Raw genomic sequence first — 15,716 nt, 5'->3', positions numbered from 1 at the left:
TTAAATGATAAACACTTTAAAACACAAAAAAACTTGTGACAATTTGTAATGAGTAATATATTGTGCGGAACATACTTTATAAGGTGGTGGTAATTTGCTCGCTGAAGTTTAGCACAGCATCGCCACGAAAACGGACATTTCTGAAGAGGACGTGTTGACATCATACCGAGTTTATGGACGGAACGGATATGGTCCGTCATTGTTTTCATTCCGCCCATCAGTTGTTGGGTGATTTGTGTTCTTGCTTCCCGTACTTCAAGGTAAAGAATTTTCATTTTCTTGATATTTACTTTAAATAAACAGTTACATTCATTTCACATCGTGGACTGCCATATTGATGTGTTGTTAAATTATAATAACTGTGACGAACATTGCCAAGATTGTAAACTAAATTCAGTAGGAACAATAGCTAACGTTAGCTAGCTGTGGTACATACAGTTAACTTTAGCTAGCGAGGTATGTATGGGTGTGTTTAGTTTGCTATTAGCAGCAGCATTACGACACGTTAGCGAGCTCGCTAATTAGTACATTTCTGAAAGTACACAAACCGTTTTAAGTTGCTAGAGCTGGCGTAGCTGTTGTTAACAGTAAGCTAGCTATGCTAGCTTGTGTATTGTAACAAGCGAGCTAACTTGACAAGTTAACCGTCAACTGACGGTTAATGTCAGTTAGCTAACCAGAATATTTCTTATTTGGAGAATTTCTGTAGATTGCTTTCAGCTCACTACACTATTTGATACATAGCTAGCTACATAAATTCTATGAACTGTCTAGATAGATAATCATTAGCTAACTTTTTTTGTTTCCGCTGCCATTGCTTCCTAGCTCGCTAGCTAGCTAGTTTGTTGGCGGCATAAGTCTAAATTCTTGCTAATTGTTTGTCATTTCTACTCGTATTACTTCATACTAAAAACGTCAAATATCGTAAGTGTTAGTTCCTCTAAAATGAAACATGTTTGTGTTTCATTTAATTGCCGGCTAGCCAGAAAGTCGAGCACCTTGCTAGCTAACTAGCTAGATACCAGTCAGAGTATGACACCGTTACATTATACTTTGTAGAGGATTTCTGTGTATTAGTATAATATATTGTGATTTCTGATTTCTCATGTTATTGAGAATTTTGGTCGTTTAATGGCGCAGTTTGCTAGTTAAATATCTCATGGTATTTTGCCATATTTAGGGGTGAGTGAAAGATGGATGCGCTTGACCATATGCTCACCGATCCCCTGGAGTCGGGGGTGGGCAGTGGTGGGCGCATCATGGAAGAGTGCATGCTGGGAAAAAGCCGAGTAAGCCTACCTGAGGACCTGCTGGAGGACGTGAGTGGTATTACCCTTATCTAATCAGAATTATGATTCAGAGTTAGGCCTATTTCATACTGACAATGCATACACATAGCCTTCAAATCTTGCTGTCAAAAGTCTTTGCAATGAGTGCTGTCACTACGGCTGAGTATGTGTTTTGACTGCTCTACTAACGAGCCTGGCTCTTTGGCGTTGCAGTCAAGCTCCAGGTTTGGTACACCACAGACCTGGGTTCGAGGCTAGGTGGGGGTGACTGCTCTCGCCCCTTTGCTACATGTGGTGTCAGAGTGGGGTGGCTTACCGTGAGGCCGTCAGAGGCGTGCCCAGTGTGTGAGCCGTATGAGGGACCCCCAGGTTAGGTTGACCCCGGTGTGAGGGGCCCCAGAGATGGGTGAAGCACTAGTGAGTGGGGCACCCTGGGATGGGAGAAGTATGGTGGGGAATGTGCAAGGTACGCCTTTGTGCGTGAAGCGCATGGGCGTGCTTCCTGAAGGGGAGGGCAGTGTGAAAAAGTGCAGTCACTACAGTTGAGTATGCGCTTTGACTGCTATACCAGCGAGCTTGGCTCTTTGGCGTTGTGGTCAAGCTGCAGGTTTGGTACCCTGTAGACCCAGGTTCGAGGCCAGGTGGGGTGACTGCTCTCACTCTTCGCTACACACTCCCTTAGATGTGTGTCTGTGTGGGTGTGTGTATGTGTGTTTGTTTCATGATTCCTTCTGGCTGCTTCCACAGCCAGAGATTTTCTTCTCGGTGCTGAGTGAGAGCACGTGGTCTGATGTGCTGTCGGACACCCAGCGGCAGCGTCTCCGCCAGTTCCTGCCTCAGTTCCCTGACAACTGCACCGCCCAGCAGGACAGCATCATCAGTGACCTCTTCAACAACCAGAACTTCCGCTTTGGAAACCCTCTGCACCTCGCTCAAAAACTGTTCCGAGGTAATCTGCAATCTTTCTAACACTATCTGACGTGTACTGTCACATGCTGTCACAGACCTTCTGGAAATAATAATCTCTCTTTGTCTGTCCCCAGATGGCTACTTTAACCCAGAGGTGGTCAAGTACAGACAGCTGTGTGCAAAGTCGCAGAAGAAACGGCACCTGTACTCCTTACAACAGTACTACCACAGGCTGCTGAAACAGATCCTTGTTTCCAGAAAGGTACTGCACTCACCTGTTCATCCTCTTAAAGAAGAACTGAGCTCAAGGAACTTGTCCTTAAAGGACTATTTTCCAGACAAACAGTTTAAGGTTGAAGCATGTCACTAAACACATACCATTTCACGTATGTCCAATAATAAGTCAATAAGTATTTGGAAACACAGGAAAATGTATGTTTGGACATCCTCAATGGCAAGTTAATAGACCTTAACCAAGATTGATTTGTCAGTGTAGTCCAGCCCAATCATATCCCTGGGTTTTATTTGGACACTGCACCACCTGAGGTGCCTCTTAAAGTGTTTTGGTGTGTATGCGTGCAGGAGCTGCTGGAGCGGGCGGGGCGCAGCGGCCCCGACCTGGCGATGAAGCGGAGGTACCCCTCCCCGTCCCGTGGAGAGGCCCAGGAGCAGCGGGCCCGACGGAGGGTGTCCCGAATACTGCGGGAGGTGAAGAGCGAGTGCGGTGACAGCAACGTGTCCTCTGATGACGAGGGTGAGCAGCGTGTGGCTAGGGGCAGGAAGGGAGGGGCTAAGCAGTCCCTGCAGCAACGTGGGGGGGGGTCTAGGCAGATGCATTTTCTGAAATCATGCAGTTATGTTCACATGTGATTAGAGTGTCACACATTTCACATTTGAGCAACACACATTTGCAGTTGTTGTCCACACAAACAATGAGGCTGGCAAAAAAGCTTCCTGAAAAATGACCTTTTTCTCGACAGATATGGGCTCCTGGCTCCCGGCCCCACCCTCTCCCTCCTCCCCCACGCCCACAGTCTCCCTCAGGGTCCTGCCCAGCCTCTCCACCCAAGACATGAAAACCACAGGTTAGCAGCGCCCCCTCACAGGGCACTTTCTTTAAGCATTGAGTGGGCTGCTTTATGCCTGGTGTGCGTGGGTGAAGTGACTGATGTTGAGTGACGTTTGTCCTTGCAGAGAAGCCAGACCTCGGGGAGAAGGAGATTAGAGCTATGCTGAGGAGGCACAGGGAGAAGAGGAAACGGCAGCCGGTCAGGGTTTCAGTACTTCTGTCAAACTTGTCATCAGTCATCACAATAATCACCAGTCTAATTTGTCTGTCGGGATGTTCCACTGTAAATACCACTGCAGACTTAAATGTACACAGAGACAAAAACAGTGTTTCTGTATACATCTGTTTTGGTTGCTGTGTATTGTTACAGTTAACCACAGCTGATGGAGTCCTCAATTGAGTGCTAAATTAATTTTTACATCACTTTCACGGTGCATAACTTGTATCTGCATTAAGTTCTCCGTTAACAAGTTGTGTCGTTGGAGATGTGTTTGTACTGACAAAAATATCACAGTACATGTTTGGAGACACCCTTATCCAGGGCAGCTTACATAGGAAGCAGCTGTGTCCCCATGGGATTCAAACCTGCAATCCTACTAAAAAAACTCTGCTGTCTAGATGTTACGGATCCAAGACTGGTTCCCTACCCACTACTCCAAATATCAGTTTATTAATGTAGAAAGAAGAATAAACCAGCTGAGAATCCTTAAAATTGATTTGTACATTTTTATGCAGGATCATCCTGACCTGATGACCTCGGATCTCCACCTGACTGACATCATGTCGAGAGTGAACGTAGGTCGAAAGGGCTCCATCGTAGGTGAGTCTCATGCAAGGAGCCAATGCCGCTCCTTTCATCCCAAGTTTGAACCGATGTACTAGGTGTTATGTATGTGGAGCACAGTGTTAAAGTGGCTATTCTTTTCACCCTGATTCTCAAGCCCTGTTTGACTTGGCATTGCCCAAGAAGAAGATGAGAGAGGAGAAGAAAAAGAAGAAGATGAGGCCAATAAAAGTGGAGCCAGAAGAGCCCTGCGATGTTCTAATGCCCTCCGAGGCTCCGCCTCCCAGTGCCTCCATCACTGCTGCTTTGCCAGAGGCCCCGCCCCTGCCGATACCCAGCGTTAAGGAAGAGTGAGTTTCTGTTCACCCTGGAATGAACAGTGTCCTTTCCTATAGCTCAGAATACTTTGTCATGTGATTACTTTCTTGTGATTGTGTCTGTTGCCCCCTGCAGGCCCATGGAGGAGGTGCAGAACAGCCCTGCACTGGTGGAGGAGATTGCTGTCAATTTCTTCAAACTGTTGGAGGACATCCTGAGAATGGAGGGCCTTGCCAGCACTGCCACAGTACACAAACCTTCTACTCCTTCTGCACACTGTCCTTAGCTTGTTAAACCATAATCTCTCACTGTACTTGGCAATTTCAGTTTCTTACATGTTTTTTTTAACATTGATGCCACTAGCTTGTCTGTATGCATATAAAACAAGTTTTGCATTTGATCAGTGTAGACCTGGAGGTTGCTCTGCGTGTGTGCTGCAGCCGTAGTGGCTGACTGATTTTTCCGTGTCTTCCAGCTGGAGGAGAAGGTGCTACAGTGGCAGAGCTCTCCTGCCAGCACCCTCAACCCCTGGTTCTCCTCTGCCCCCTGCTGGTCTGAACTGGTAGTGCCTGCTCTACAGTTTCTAGCAGGAGAGAGTAAGGGTGAGTTTCACTGTCTTTGCCCACTGTGTGTCGAGCTGGAGGTGAATGTGTGATCTCAGACAGTCTCTCTCTTTCTCCCTGCCTCTCTCAGCGGGCGTGATATCCCTTCCCAGCGGATTCTCCCCCCTTGTAGAGTTCAGAGAACACACTCAGCAATGGAAGTGGATTGGTAAGATCAACCTAAACTACGTTCTTACTTCATAGCATAATTTCATGGCCCCTAATCCCAGAACTGTCTCCATCTCTTTAACGCCTCTGTTGCAGTGTTTTTAATAGTATTGGGTCAATACCAGTAGCCATTTTTTAAAGGGTGAATGTAGATTATTGTCAGGTTTGCATTCACACTCTGCTGTTCTGTGTCTTTGTCCCCCTGCCTTCTCTCCCTCAAGGCGCCAACCAGGATGGCGAGAAGGATCTGAGCGCGCTCTGTCAGCTGTGGCTGGAGTCGAAGGACCAGGTGGTTGTCAAGGTAACAGTGGAATTTGAAGCTCTCCGTCCATCTCTCTCGTATGAGATTGCTGGGCATTAAGTTAAACAGCAATGTCTCTGCCAGCAGGAGAGCGAGGAGCTGGCCGAGCTGACTCCCCCGACCCCCAGAGTGTAAGTGTGCCCCCCTCTCTGACAAGCAACGTGACTTCTGAGTGCGAACCAGTGCCGAGCCACAATGTTAACTGCCCATTTCCTGCCTCTGCACAGATGGACAGACTATGTGGTCCGACCCAGCACAGGGGAGGAGAGACACATCTTCCAGGAGCAGGTAAATCTTCAAAAAATGTAAATAATTTTAAGCAATGTTTAGCCAGGTGTGGGTTCGATTTAGCGTGTTGTATAGCCTCTTTTGTATAGGCAGTTCAGTGCTCTACCAGCAGTCTGTAGTAATTGTAAATCCTTCAGTCTTGTGTCAGTGTGTTAACCAAGCAGTGTGTCACTAATGCCTGCGTTTGCTGTGAACCCCAGGAGCAACAGCGCTACGACCAGCCCCACAAAGCCTTCACCTTCCGGATGCACGGGTTCGAGTCGGTGGTGGGGCCGGTCAAGGGCGTGTTCGACAAGGAGACGTCCCTCAACAAGGCGCGGGAGCACTCTCTGCTGCGCTCCGACCGGCCCGCCTACGTCACCATCCTGTCGCTAGGTGAGGCCGTCCCCCAAAGTGCCAAAATAAACAGAGGCTATCATGGAAACCCAACTACCGTCACATCTCGGTGTCCTCCTATGTTTCCTCCTTAGACTCAGTGCAGCGTCAGTGTTTGGGAGATTATGCGGGGAGGAACTTGTGTGGTAGAGTGTATACTTCTGCTGTGCTTCATAGTGTGTGCTTGAGTGGAGAGTGGTGTGTGGCTGGTTGGGGGGTGGGCCTCTGACGATCCCCTCCGTCTCTCCCCCCAGTTCGAGACGCTGCCGCCCGGCTGCCCAACGGTGAGGGGACCCGGGCTGAGATCTGCGAGCTGCTGAAGGACTCCCAGTTCCTGGCGCCTGATGTCACCAGCGCTCAGGTCAGACACTCGAGAGGCCCTGCTCCGTCTGCTCACTCAGGCACTGCCATATTCATCAGGACCCTCTGCAGTGCATGTGTGTGTCGGCAGTGTGTCAACCTGACTGTGTGTGTGTGTGTGTGTGTGAGTGTGAGAGAGACGACATATTGGCATGTCAGTGTGTATGTGTGTCGAAATACTGTATTGGCCTGTGACTGTGTGTGTGTGCGCGTGTGTGTGTGTGTGTGAGAGAGAGAGAGAGAGAGAGAGAGACAGTGGTGTATGTCTGTGTGCACATGTGAGACAGTGGTATATTGGTATGTCAGTGTGGAAATGTGTGTGCAAGTGCTGTATTGTTAGTATGTGCGTATGCGTGCATCCAAGTGCGTCTGTGTGACAGCAGTGCCTTGTCGTTCTGCACAGGTGAACACGGTGGTGAGCGGGGCCCTGGACCGGCTACACTACGAGAAGGACCCCTGTGTGAAGTACGACATCGGCCGCAAGCTGTGGATCTATCTGCACCGTGACCGCAGCCAAGAAGAGTTTGGTGAGGAACTTCCACGCCCCACACTGCATCTGAAATTACCCACAAGTCTGTGTGAGGTCCACCTCATTTCCATCCCACTGCTGCACTGTTAACAGTCAGGAAAACTGAGCTTTGCTCTCCAAAATGACCCGGACGATAGTGCCATGTGACCTAGGTCTTATCACATTACGGAGTTCATACATCATCTTGAAGAGGAGGAGGCTGTCACCAAGCCCGCTCAGAGAACTGACTCAGGTTTCTTTCCATTTTGTTAAGTCAGGCAGCAGCAATGATGTAGGTTAAGGTTCTGGTCGATTCCCAGGAAGGGCACTGCTGTTGTGTGCACACGCCAGGTACTGAGGCACTTAAAATAATAAACCTTAGCTTGCATAAATATCCAGCTGTATAAATAATGTGACCTCTCTGTAAATCACTCTGGATGTGGGTACCTGGTTAGCAAATAATAAATACATTAAAGAAAGCAGGATATTTAAAGGTAAGTTATGCAGATTTTTCTGAACAGAGGTATCTACCAAGCAAGTAAACAATGTTATGATAATACTGATGGTCTCCTTTCTTTCTCCCCCAGAGAGGATCCACCAGGCCCAGGCCGCTGCCGCTAAGGCGAAGAAGGCCCTGCAGCAGAAACCCAAACCTGCACTGAAACCTGTGAGTGGCCAAGTCCCATCATGCACTGCAGTTCAACCCCTTCACAATGGCACACACCAGCACCAGCCAGAGTCATGTCATTGTCAGATTTTACTGGAATCCAGGAAATAATGCCATAAATGGTCGCCAGTGGCGCATAGTGTTAAGGTGCAGGGCATGTAACCGAACAGTTGCTGGGTCAGTTCCCCGCTGGGTCACTGCCATTGTACACTTGGGCAAGATACTTAACCAAGAATTGCCTCAGTAAATGTGCAGCTGTAAAAATGGATAATATGTCAAACATTGTAACTGTTGTAAGTTGCTCTAGATAAGAGCATCAGGTAAATGACAGTAATGCAGTGTAAATGTAATAAACCACATTCGTCACATTTAATGAGTCCCTCACACATAAAACCAGTTGTGGAGGAAGACTGCAGCTTGAAAACATGGTGCTCAGTGCAGGTAAAAACATATTCCATGTAATGTGCTCTGTACACATTGAGGCTGTTGGAGAAGTTTTGGGAGAGAAAAACTTTGAAAACTGAAACTGAAAACGCAAGACTTGAAATGTATATTTTATGTTTCTTTTCGAAAGCTTGCCAGTACAGGCACAAGAATGGCAGCAAGCATTCTGGCTTTTTGGCAGGGTGACCATTGCTTCATTTTGATTGAATGCTTTTATAGATGACCAATTAAAAGAAATTCAGCAGATCCCTGGGCCAGTTGTTCAGTGTGTGTTTTCGGTGCGCTGTGTTGCAGAAGTCCAGCAGCAAGGAGGGCGGGGGGAAGACCCCCGGAGCCGGCGAGCCGGGGCAGATCATCATTAGCGATGCGAGCGCCATGCCCGCCGCCACCCTGCCCCCGACCCCGACAACCCCCACGCCCAGCACGCCCGGCACGCCCAAGTCCCCCCTGGCTCCGGCAGCCGGCACGCCCACCAAGACTGGAGTCCCAGGAGTGGACAACGTCAAGCCTAGCCCCAGGTCAGCCTCTCATGTCTGCTGGGTAGATCTGGCCTCCCAATGCAAAGCTATATTTGTTGTTCCTTTTACAAGCACCAGGAGTTCAATATCTACAGTAGTACCTGGCCAACCATGCAGGTTATGGCCCGGAATTAGCTTGTTGTTGACCAGGAACTGCTATAGGTACTGAACTCCTTGTGATCAAACAGTTACAAGCTTAGCGAGGGTGTGAGTGACTTGGGGTTGCAATCCTTGAGAGACCGACCTAAATTCCTATAACGTACACATCAAGGTTAAAAATAACCATAACTTCAGAACAATATATTTATTTGCAAGATATGGAAATAAAAAGAGAATACAAGGATAAAGAAGCAGAAAACTGCATAGAGAGCAGACAGCAATAACCTTGCCTCTGGTATGCTTAAACAAGTTTACAACAACAAAGGCGGCAATACAACAAAGACAGGTTTGACCGCCTAGCAAGTCTATGGATGAACAATGAGCAATAGGGGAGTTGTCCTTACTGGTGCTTTGCCCTTGACACGCTGTCACAAAGTCTCCTTTCAACAACGCAGGGGGCCTGACCACAAGCAGGGCTGTGGAGACACAACATCAATCAGAAACACATCAACAGAAACGCTTATTTTTTAATATTTACTGTAGATGTCACCCTTGTTCATCTTGCATAATCAAGTCAAGGAACCATTTCTTGATATAATGGTGTACTGTTTATAAAATCTGTGAAAAGTAAAACCATAGACAACGGTTACCCGGATGGTGTGGGATTACAGGATCTAGGGGTTTTGAATGGTTTAAAGGGCAATTTGAGCTGTACCCTGATCATCAGGAGGCTAGGCTGCATTTATCATTGAAAGCGTGCCTTTACCTGAAGCTTAGTATTTTAAAATTGTGTTTGTATTTGAATTTGTGTGAGAAAATGAACCATGGGACAAATGTCTTTTGTATAACGCGCCAGGCCTTTGCAAGGCTAATGAATAAGTGCTTGGTATATCAAACCAGACTCTTTCCTTGAGTTTTATTTGGTCCTAGAAGCACCCACCCTGGGCACTTGTTAAAGAGCTTCCTGTGTGCAGCTTCAGTCCTGCCTGTATCAGATGACACATGTCTGTCCTGTCCCCACAGTGTTCTCCTGGTGTCCCCTCCCTCCATGCCCCAGCTGGGCACCCTCCTCTCGGCCAGCCAGTCAGCTCCGCAGGCCTCCCAGTCTGCGGCCTCACAGCCTGCAGCTCGGGTAGTGGCCCACCCAGGAACGGGCCCTCTGCCTCAGGTGCGCGTGGTCACCGCGCAGCCCGGCCTGGCCTCCTCCCCCGGGAGCCAGCAGGCCACGGTGATGCACCAGGCCCCGCACCAGATCCGAGTGCCGGTCACCGTGGCGCACACCAAGGGCATCACGCAGGTGAGTGACAGCTGTGCTCCCAGGCCCGTGTGTCGTGAGGTCAGTCCTGAAACAGAGGCCCTCCTCTGGCGGTGGGTAACTCCTCCCTCCTGTCTGTGTGGCGCAGACGGTGGTCACCCTGCCGCTGAGGACGCAGTCCGGCAGCAGCCCCGTGCAGGTGCAGGCAGCGCGGGGTCAGACGGGCCTCACTGTCACCGGGCTGGCCCCCACCGTCACCGTCGCCAAACCCCAGACCAGCTCCCCAGGCAGCCCCGCCCACAACCCGGCCTCCCCCGCCGTTCTCCAGGGCGTCACCAGCCAGAACATCATCAAACAGGTCCGTCCTGGCTCTGCCTCCCCGCTCCTCCCGTCCTCCGCACACCCACCCCTCCAGTCACACCTGGTACAGCAGGTAAATCAGGTTCCCGTCCAGGCAGCTACTGCAGGCATGGAAAGACCTGAACTGGAAGGGGAACGGAAACCTAAGGATCTTCAGTAGATGCCACTGGTCTAAGGATTCCTGACTGATCCAGTCGTCTCTGGGGGGGGGGGGGGGTATGGGGAACGCAAAGTGTTGCCCAAGAGAATTTCACTTGATCCCCTCAAGCACTGCAGCACCGAAAAACAGCAGCACTGCCTTTTTATTAGCGTGATCAAAAAAGTTTCCGATCGATTGATCTGCCCACTGAAGGTACAGATCTGAAAAACCTCTTCCATGCAGCAATGCAAAACACAGTTAATACCCACATATACACCCGCCGTTCTCTGTACCTGTACCAGTGCTGCTCACAGTGTTTCCCCTCTCTCCGCTGTCCCCATCCCCGTCCCCTCTCCCCTTCTAGGTGGCCATCACTGGCCAGCTGGGGATGAAGTCCCAGGGGGGCGCAGGCATCCCCCTGACCGCCACCAACCTGCGCATCCAGGGCAAGGACGTGCTCCGGCTGCCCCCCTCCTCCATCACCACGGACGCCAAGGGCCAGACGGTGCTGCGCATCACGCCTGACATGATGGCCACCCTCACCAAGTCGCCCGTCACCACCGTCAAGCTCACCCCGGACATGCTGAGCGCCGCCGCCACGGGGGGCAAGGGCCTGTCCGCCACCCTGCACGTCACCCCATCCCACCCCTCATCCCCGTCCTCCACCGCCCCCGCCGCCTCCGGGGACCCCCAGGCGCTGAAGGGCCCAGCGGGCGGCACCACCCTGGTCAAAGTCCACCCCGAGCTGAAGGCGGCCGCCGGCGACACCGCCATCCGCCTGATGCCCGCCCTGGCGGTCACCGTGGCCGACCAGAAGGCCAGGACCTTCTCAGCCGTCACCTCCTCCGATTCCAAGCCGGCCGCCACCATCCGCATCATGCCGGGCCTGGGGGTCATTCCGCAGAAGCAGGGCCAGACCATCACCGTGACGACCACCACTGGCACCAAGCCGGTGCCCGCCGCCGCCTCCTCCGGGGCCGCCACCGTCACCATAGCGACCAGCGGAGTGGCAGGGGCCAAGGGTGTGACCATGGGCCCCGCGGCCTCGGGCTCGCCCCTGTCGCTGGGGACGGGCACAGCCACAGTCCGGCAGGTTCCTGTCAGCGCCACCGTGGTCTCCACTCAGCCAGTAAGATCAACCGCTTCCTCCCTGCCCCTCTTACCCAAAGCATGCTGGTTCTACCCAGATACTATGGTTTAGGTCAGTGTTTCTCAACCCTACTCCTGGCGGCACCCTGTCCTGCATATCTTCTATCTATCCTTGCTCTACCTACCTGACTGAACTCATCAGTGGCACGTTTTATTAGCTGAGCACACCTGATTTAATCAAGCAGCAAGGATAGATGGAAGATACGCAGGACAGGGTGCCGCCAGGAGTAGGGTTGAGAAACACTAGTAGGTGATACAATAACAGCTCTGAAGACTACCTTCAGGGCAGGGAAGATCCTCTTCAATGAGTGAGCATAATAGAGGGAACAGCTGCAGAATATACCCACTTTGGCAGAGTCTCACCCTACAGAATAATTACAGGTGAAATGCTGAGCAGGTTAACCTGGTTTAAAACAGGTTTGAAAAACACATATTAAAATCACATTGATCCATTTTGCTATGTATGTCGTGTTTTTATTGGGAGAGCTGCTAGAATATGTTGTGCTCCCCCTTTATGCAGAAGGCGAGGTCGGTTAGGTGGATACGGAAACCTGCATTCATGCATTTTGAAAGCGTGCGTAATTATGGTATTCATTCTTCTAAAACATCTTTCTCACGTTGCAAATCTCGGGGAACCTTTTAGCCTGACAGTGCTGCCAATCTGAGTAATCCTAGAGCGGCCCTCTCAGAGGGCCGTGTTTAATCACACTCCACAGCACTGCTCAGGGCTGTATCTCTTGCTGATCTCATGTTCCCGTTTGACAGCGATTTGCCAGTCGCCGGCTTTTTATGGCTCCCTTCCTCACCGAGGTCTGCTGTTGGATAACGCCCCGTGTCAGGTTTCTGGCGCTCTAAGGCCTGCACATCACTTAACCAAAGATTACATCAGCAGTTGTGGACTGGAAACTTTGGCGTCGGTGATGTTGCTAAGCGAAGCGACCAAGAAAAGGACACACGCCGTTCTTGAAATCATTTTTATGATTTTATTATTGACAGTAATTTGCTTGATGCAAAATTTGTAAGTATGTGCTGCATGTGAGGAGCTGACCTTAAACTTCACCTCCTCCTCTCAGTCTCCTCCAGTGTAGCAGGACCGTGCACCAGAGTCTGTGACACTCTCATTCTGTTTATGTCTCCCTCTCTGTGCTGAAGGGAAATTCGCTCATTTGAATTGTATTTGTTTCGGCCCTTCTCTCCTCCTCCCTCTCTTGCTCCTTCCCCCTCTTTTTTTTTTTTTTTAAACTCTGCCTTCCCTCCTCTCTCCCTTTCTCTATCCCTCTCTCTTGCTCACGCCCTCCTGCTGTCTCTCCCCTTTCCCTCTCTCTCGCCCTCCTCCCTCCCCTCCCTCTCTCCCTCTCTCCCAGGGGAAGCTGCCGGCACGTATCACAGTGCCTCTGTCTGTCCTTAGTCAGCCTCTGAAGAGTAAGAGTGTCGTGACGACTCCCATACTGAAAGGAAACATCAGCACGAAGTGAGTCCTCACGGCCCCTGTTCCTTCACACTTCACTCTTACATAAAGACAGACTGCAGTGAATTTTTACCCATTTTAGTCAAAATGTGGGAAGCAATTTTCAAACCAAGATACAGGTAGTTATTGATATTAAATCGAAATATTTTAGGTAAAAAACACTTTGAAAATACTTCCATTTTAAAATGTCATTCTTCAGGACAAGGATCAGAAATCAAGTTGTCAGTCAAACATTAAAATATTCATCAGTTAAGGTGGGTGTAAGGGCATTTTCTGATTGCGGAGGTCATATTACCAAGGATGTCCTGGCAACCAAAAGCAAGAAGGCAAAAGAGGGAGCGAGCTAGAAGTAGACACAAAGCCATGGGACTGAAACTTCCACAGCTCTTGGCAGGCACTCATCACATTACAATAAAAACTACAGGCCATCATTTTAACACTTTAATATTTCACATTTGACTCAACCGACCACTGAGGCAATAGCTTGTGAGTCAAAATGTTGGGTAGAAAAGTTCTTATATATAGTTGAGAGCAGCTTTAGGTGTCACGTCACCTGCCTGTGTTGGATATCCCCAGACAGCTACAGTGATATTGGATTGAAAGGGCCCCTCAGTGCGGGTTGGCCGCTCATTCTTCCTGTCTGTGTGCAGCATCAGCAGCCTGGGCAGGAACATCATCCTGACCACCATGCCTGCCGGCACCAAGCTGATCGCTGGGAACAAGCCGGTCAGCTTCGTCACAGCACAACAACTGCAGCAGCTGCAGCAGCAGGGGCAGGCCACGCAGGTGGGTGTCTCCCTCGCCTCTACCCCCAACTCCCTCCATCCTCCACCTTCCACCTCCAGCCTCTTCTATCCTCTGCCCTCTAACCTCAACTGCCTCACTCCATGGCCTTTAACCCCCATCTCTCACCCCCAAGCCCCTCTGTCCCCTAACCTCTAACTTCAACCTCTTCTATACCCCATCCTCTACCCCCAACTTCCTCACCCCCTCGCCTTTAACCCCATGTCTATTGACCTCTTCTCTATATCCCCCAACCTCCTCTATCCCCCGCCGTCTAACCTCAACCCCCTCACCCCCCTCTCTGCACCGCCAGCCTCACACCCTTCCTTTGGTATCTGAGCTGGTTGTTGTCGCAGAGTACACATGGGGTATCAGGCATCAGACTGACATGATCATTCCTCGCCCTCTTGGCTCCTTCCTCCCTCTGGTAGGTGCGGATTCAGACAGTCCCCGCCCAGCAGCTGCAGCAGCGCACGGCCGCCGGGTCCCCCAAACCCGTGTCCACCGTCGTCGTCACCACAGCGCCCTCCCCGAAAAGGACACCGGACCCCCAGTGAGGTGCGGCGGACCAGAGGAACATGCGGCATCGCAGCGCACGGCCCAGAGACAGACAGACTGATTCTGCTGTCCTCACACTCGCCTCGCTAAACCGGGCCCATTGTAACAGCCCTGCTCTAAAGTGCAGTTTCTGCCCGTGTGTGCTCTGAAGTAGAAACTACATATATTTGCACTGTGAAAACCTAATGTATCTACGCAAAAAATGTCTGTTGCTGTTTTATGTTGTTTTTGGTGTTTTGGTGTTGTTTTTTTGTTTTGCTTTCCCTGGTGTCAGATTGTTTGGGTCAGTCCTACTGGGAAATATTAAGAGGTGGTTTTCCTGTTTGTTGTTGTCCTGGATTTCCTTATATGGAAATTAAAGGGGTGGTTGTTCCCTTTTCTCATGTTTGGATTCTGTGGAAACATTAGCTACCTGAGAATGTTTCCCTTGTTTACTATCAATGTGCCAACGTGAAACTGAATTAGTGTCCTGCGTTACACACCTGTCACGTGTCTCTTTCTGTCACGGGCAAGAGTGACCACATTGGGCTCTCTGGCACATTAGTGTTAGTCAATGGACACGTGCTTTTCTGGTATCAATAAAAAGACCCATTCTTTCAGGGTGTCACTTGTGCCTTTAAGATTATGTGACTGAATCTGATAGGACATTCACAGAGAGTGCAGGTATTTAATATGCGTAATGTTCTGAAAGTCTGAATACGTAGTCAACTAAACAGTCTTTCCATAGACACATCAGTAGGCCAGTATTTAAATGTGAGCGGTTTATGCTTGGAACAAACATGGCTAGGTCATTGCAGGGGAAAAATTGTGGGCTATATGACAGTGTCATAGTGGACGCAGGTGCATACGGATGGCTGCTTGTCCCAGGACATGCTAGGGGGCAGGTTTGTAGTAGACCTTTGGTGCTGCTTTCATCCAAGACGAAGCGGATGGAAGCGAGGAGAGAGTTAAAGGTTTAACACAATGCCAAACCCTTCCCTGCCTGGTGACCTTGATCTGGACCAAGCGGCAAACTTCTGCCCTCCCCCTGAAACCATGAGGCTCAAAGCGCAGGCATGCATGCAAATTTTCTCTCAGTCGCTTACCTCTCTCACCTCCTCGTTGACTTGCCTGCACTGCAACACAGATTTTATCGAGACAAACATGTTTGTAGCTCTCAATTAGTAGTTCCTATTCAGTGGTTTCATCATTACTTCACAGTACCTCACCTCTAGACAAACGGTTGTAAAAGTTATGAATAAAGTAGACCTGACTTGACTTTGTAGCTGTATATCACAACCGCAGGAACTGTAAAAGTATGTCAAT

The 15,716-nt window shown here is 49.9% G+C and overlaps 1 protein-coding gene across 2 annotated transcripts; it reads left to right on the top strand.

Moving 5' to 3' along the window:
- Positions 1 to 208: 208 nt before the first annotated feature.
- Positions 209 to 14,993, top strand: nfrkb (nuclear factor related to kappaB binding protein). Of its 2 annotated transcripts, none has more exons than XM_036523283.1 (26): positions 209 to 260; positions 1,181 to 1,319; positions 2,037 to 2,238; positions 2,333 to 2,460; positions 2,781 to 2,952; positions 3,179 to 3,283; positions 3,393 to 3,466; positions 4,003 to 4,087; positions 4,209 to 4,401; positions 4,505 to 4,616; positions 4,845 to 4,971; positions 5,063 to 5,140; positions 5,361 to 5,440; positions 5,528 to 5,571; positions 5,668 to 5,728; positions 5,929 to 6,103; positions 6,358 to 6,464; positions 6,867 to 6,990; positions 7,559 to 7,638; positions 8,377 to 8,600; positions 9,723 to 9,996; positions 10,103 to 10,312; positions 10,818 to 11,582; positions 12,967 to 13,073; positions 13,721 to 13,856; positions 14,285 to 14,993. In XM_036523283.1, exons 2-26 carry the CDS (start codon positions 1,194 to 1,196, stop codon positions 14,408 to 14,410), a joined length of 3,915 nt encoding a protein of 1,304 aa, XP_036379176.1. In that variant the 5' UTR covers positions 209 to 260; positions 1,181 to 1,193; the 3' UTR covers positions 14,411 to 14,993. The 2 variants fall into 2 exon arrangements, with proteins under 2 accessions (XP_036379176.1, XP_036379175.1); XM_036523282.1 differs by having other exon boundaries at positions 5,525 to 5,571.
- The last annotated feature ends 723 nt before the right edge of the window (positions 14,994 to 15,716 follow it).

Source organism: Megalops cyprinoides, chromosome 3 (assembly GCF_013368585.1).
Source record: "Megalops cyprinoides isolate fMegCyp1 chromosome 3, fMegCyp1.pri, whole genome shotgun sequence".
Classification (NCBI taxonomy): Eukaryota; Metazoa; Chordata; class Actinopteri; order Elopiformes; family Megalopidae; genus Megalops; species Megalops cyprinoides.
Note: the sequence above shows the minus strand (reverse complement) of the source record. Positions and strands in the feature narration are given on the sequence as shown.

Coding starts and splice junctions, on each gene's coding strand:
- nfrkb (XM_036523282.1), top strand. CDS start 1,194: ATGGATGCGCTTGACCATATGCTCACCGATCCCCTGGAGTCGGGGGTG. Junction 2,239..2,332: donor CGCTCAAAAACTGTTCCGAG/GTAATCTGCAAT, acceptor GTCTGTCCCCAG/ATGGCTACTTTAACCCAGAG. Junction 2,461..2,780: donor AGATCCTTGTTTCCAGAAAG/GTACTGCACTCA, acceptor GTATGCGTGCAG/GAGCTGCTGGAGCGGGCGGG.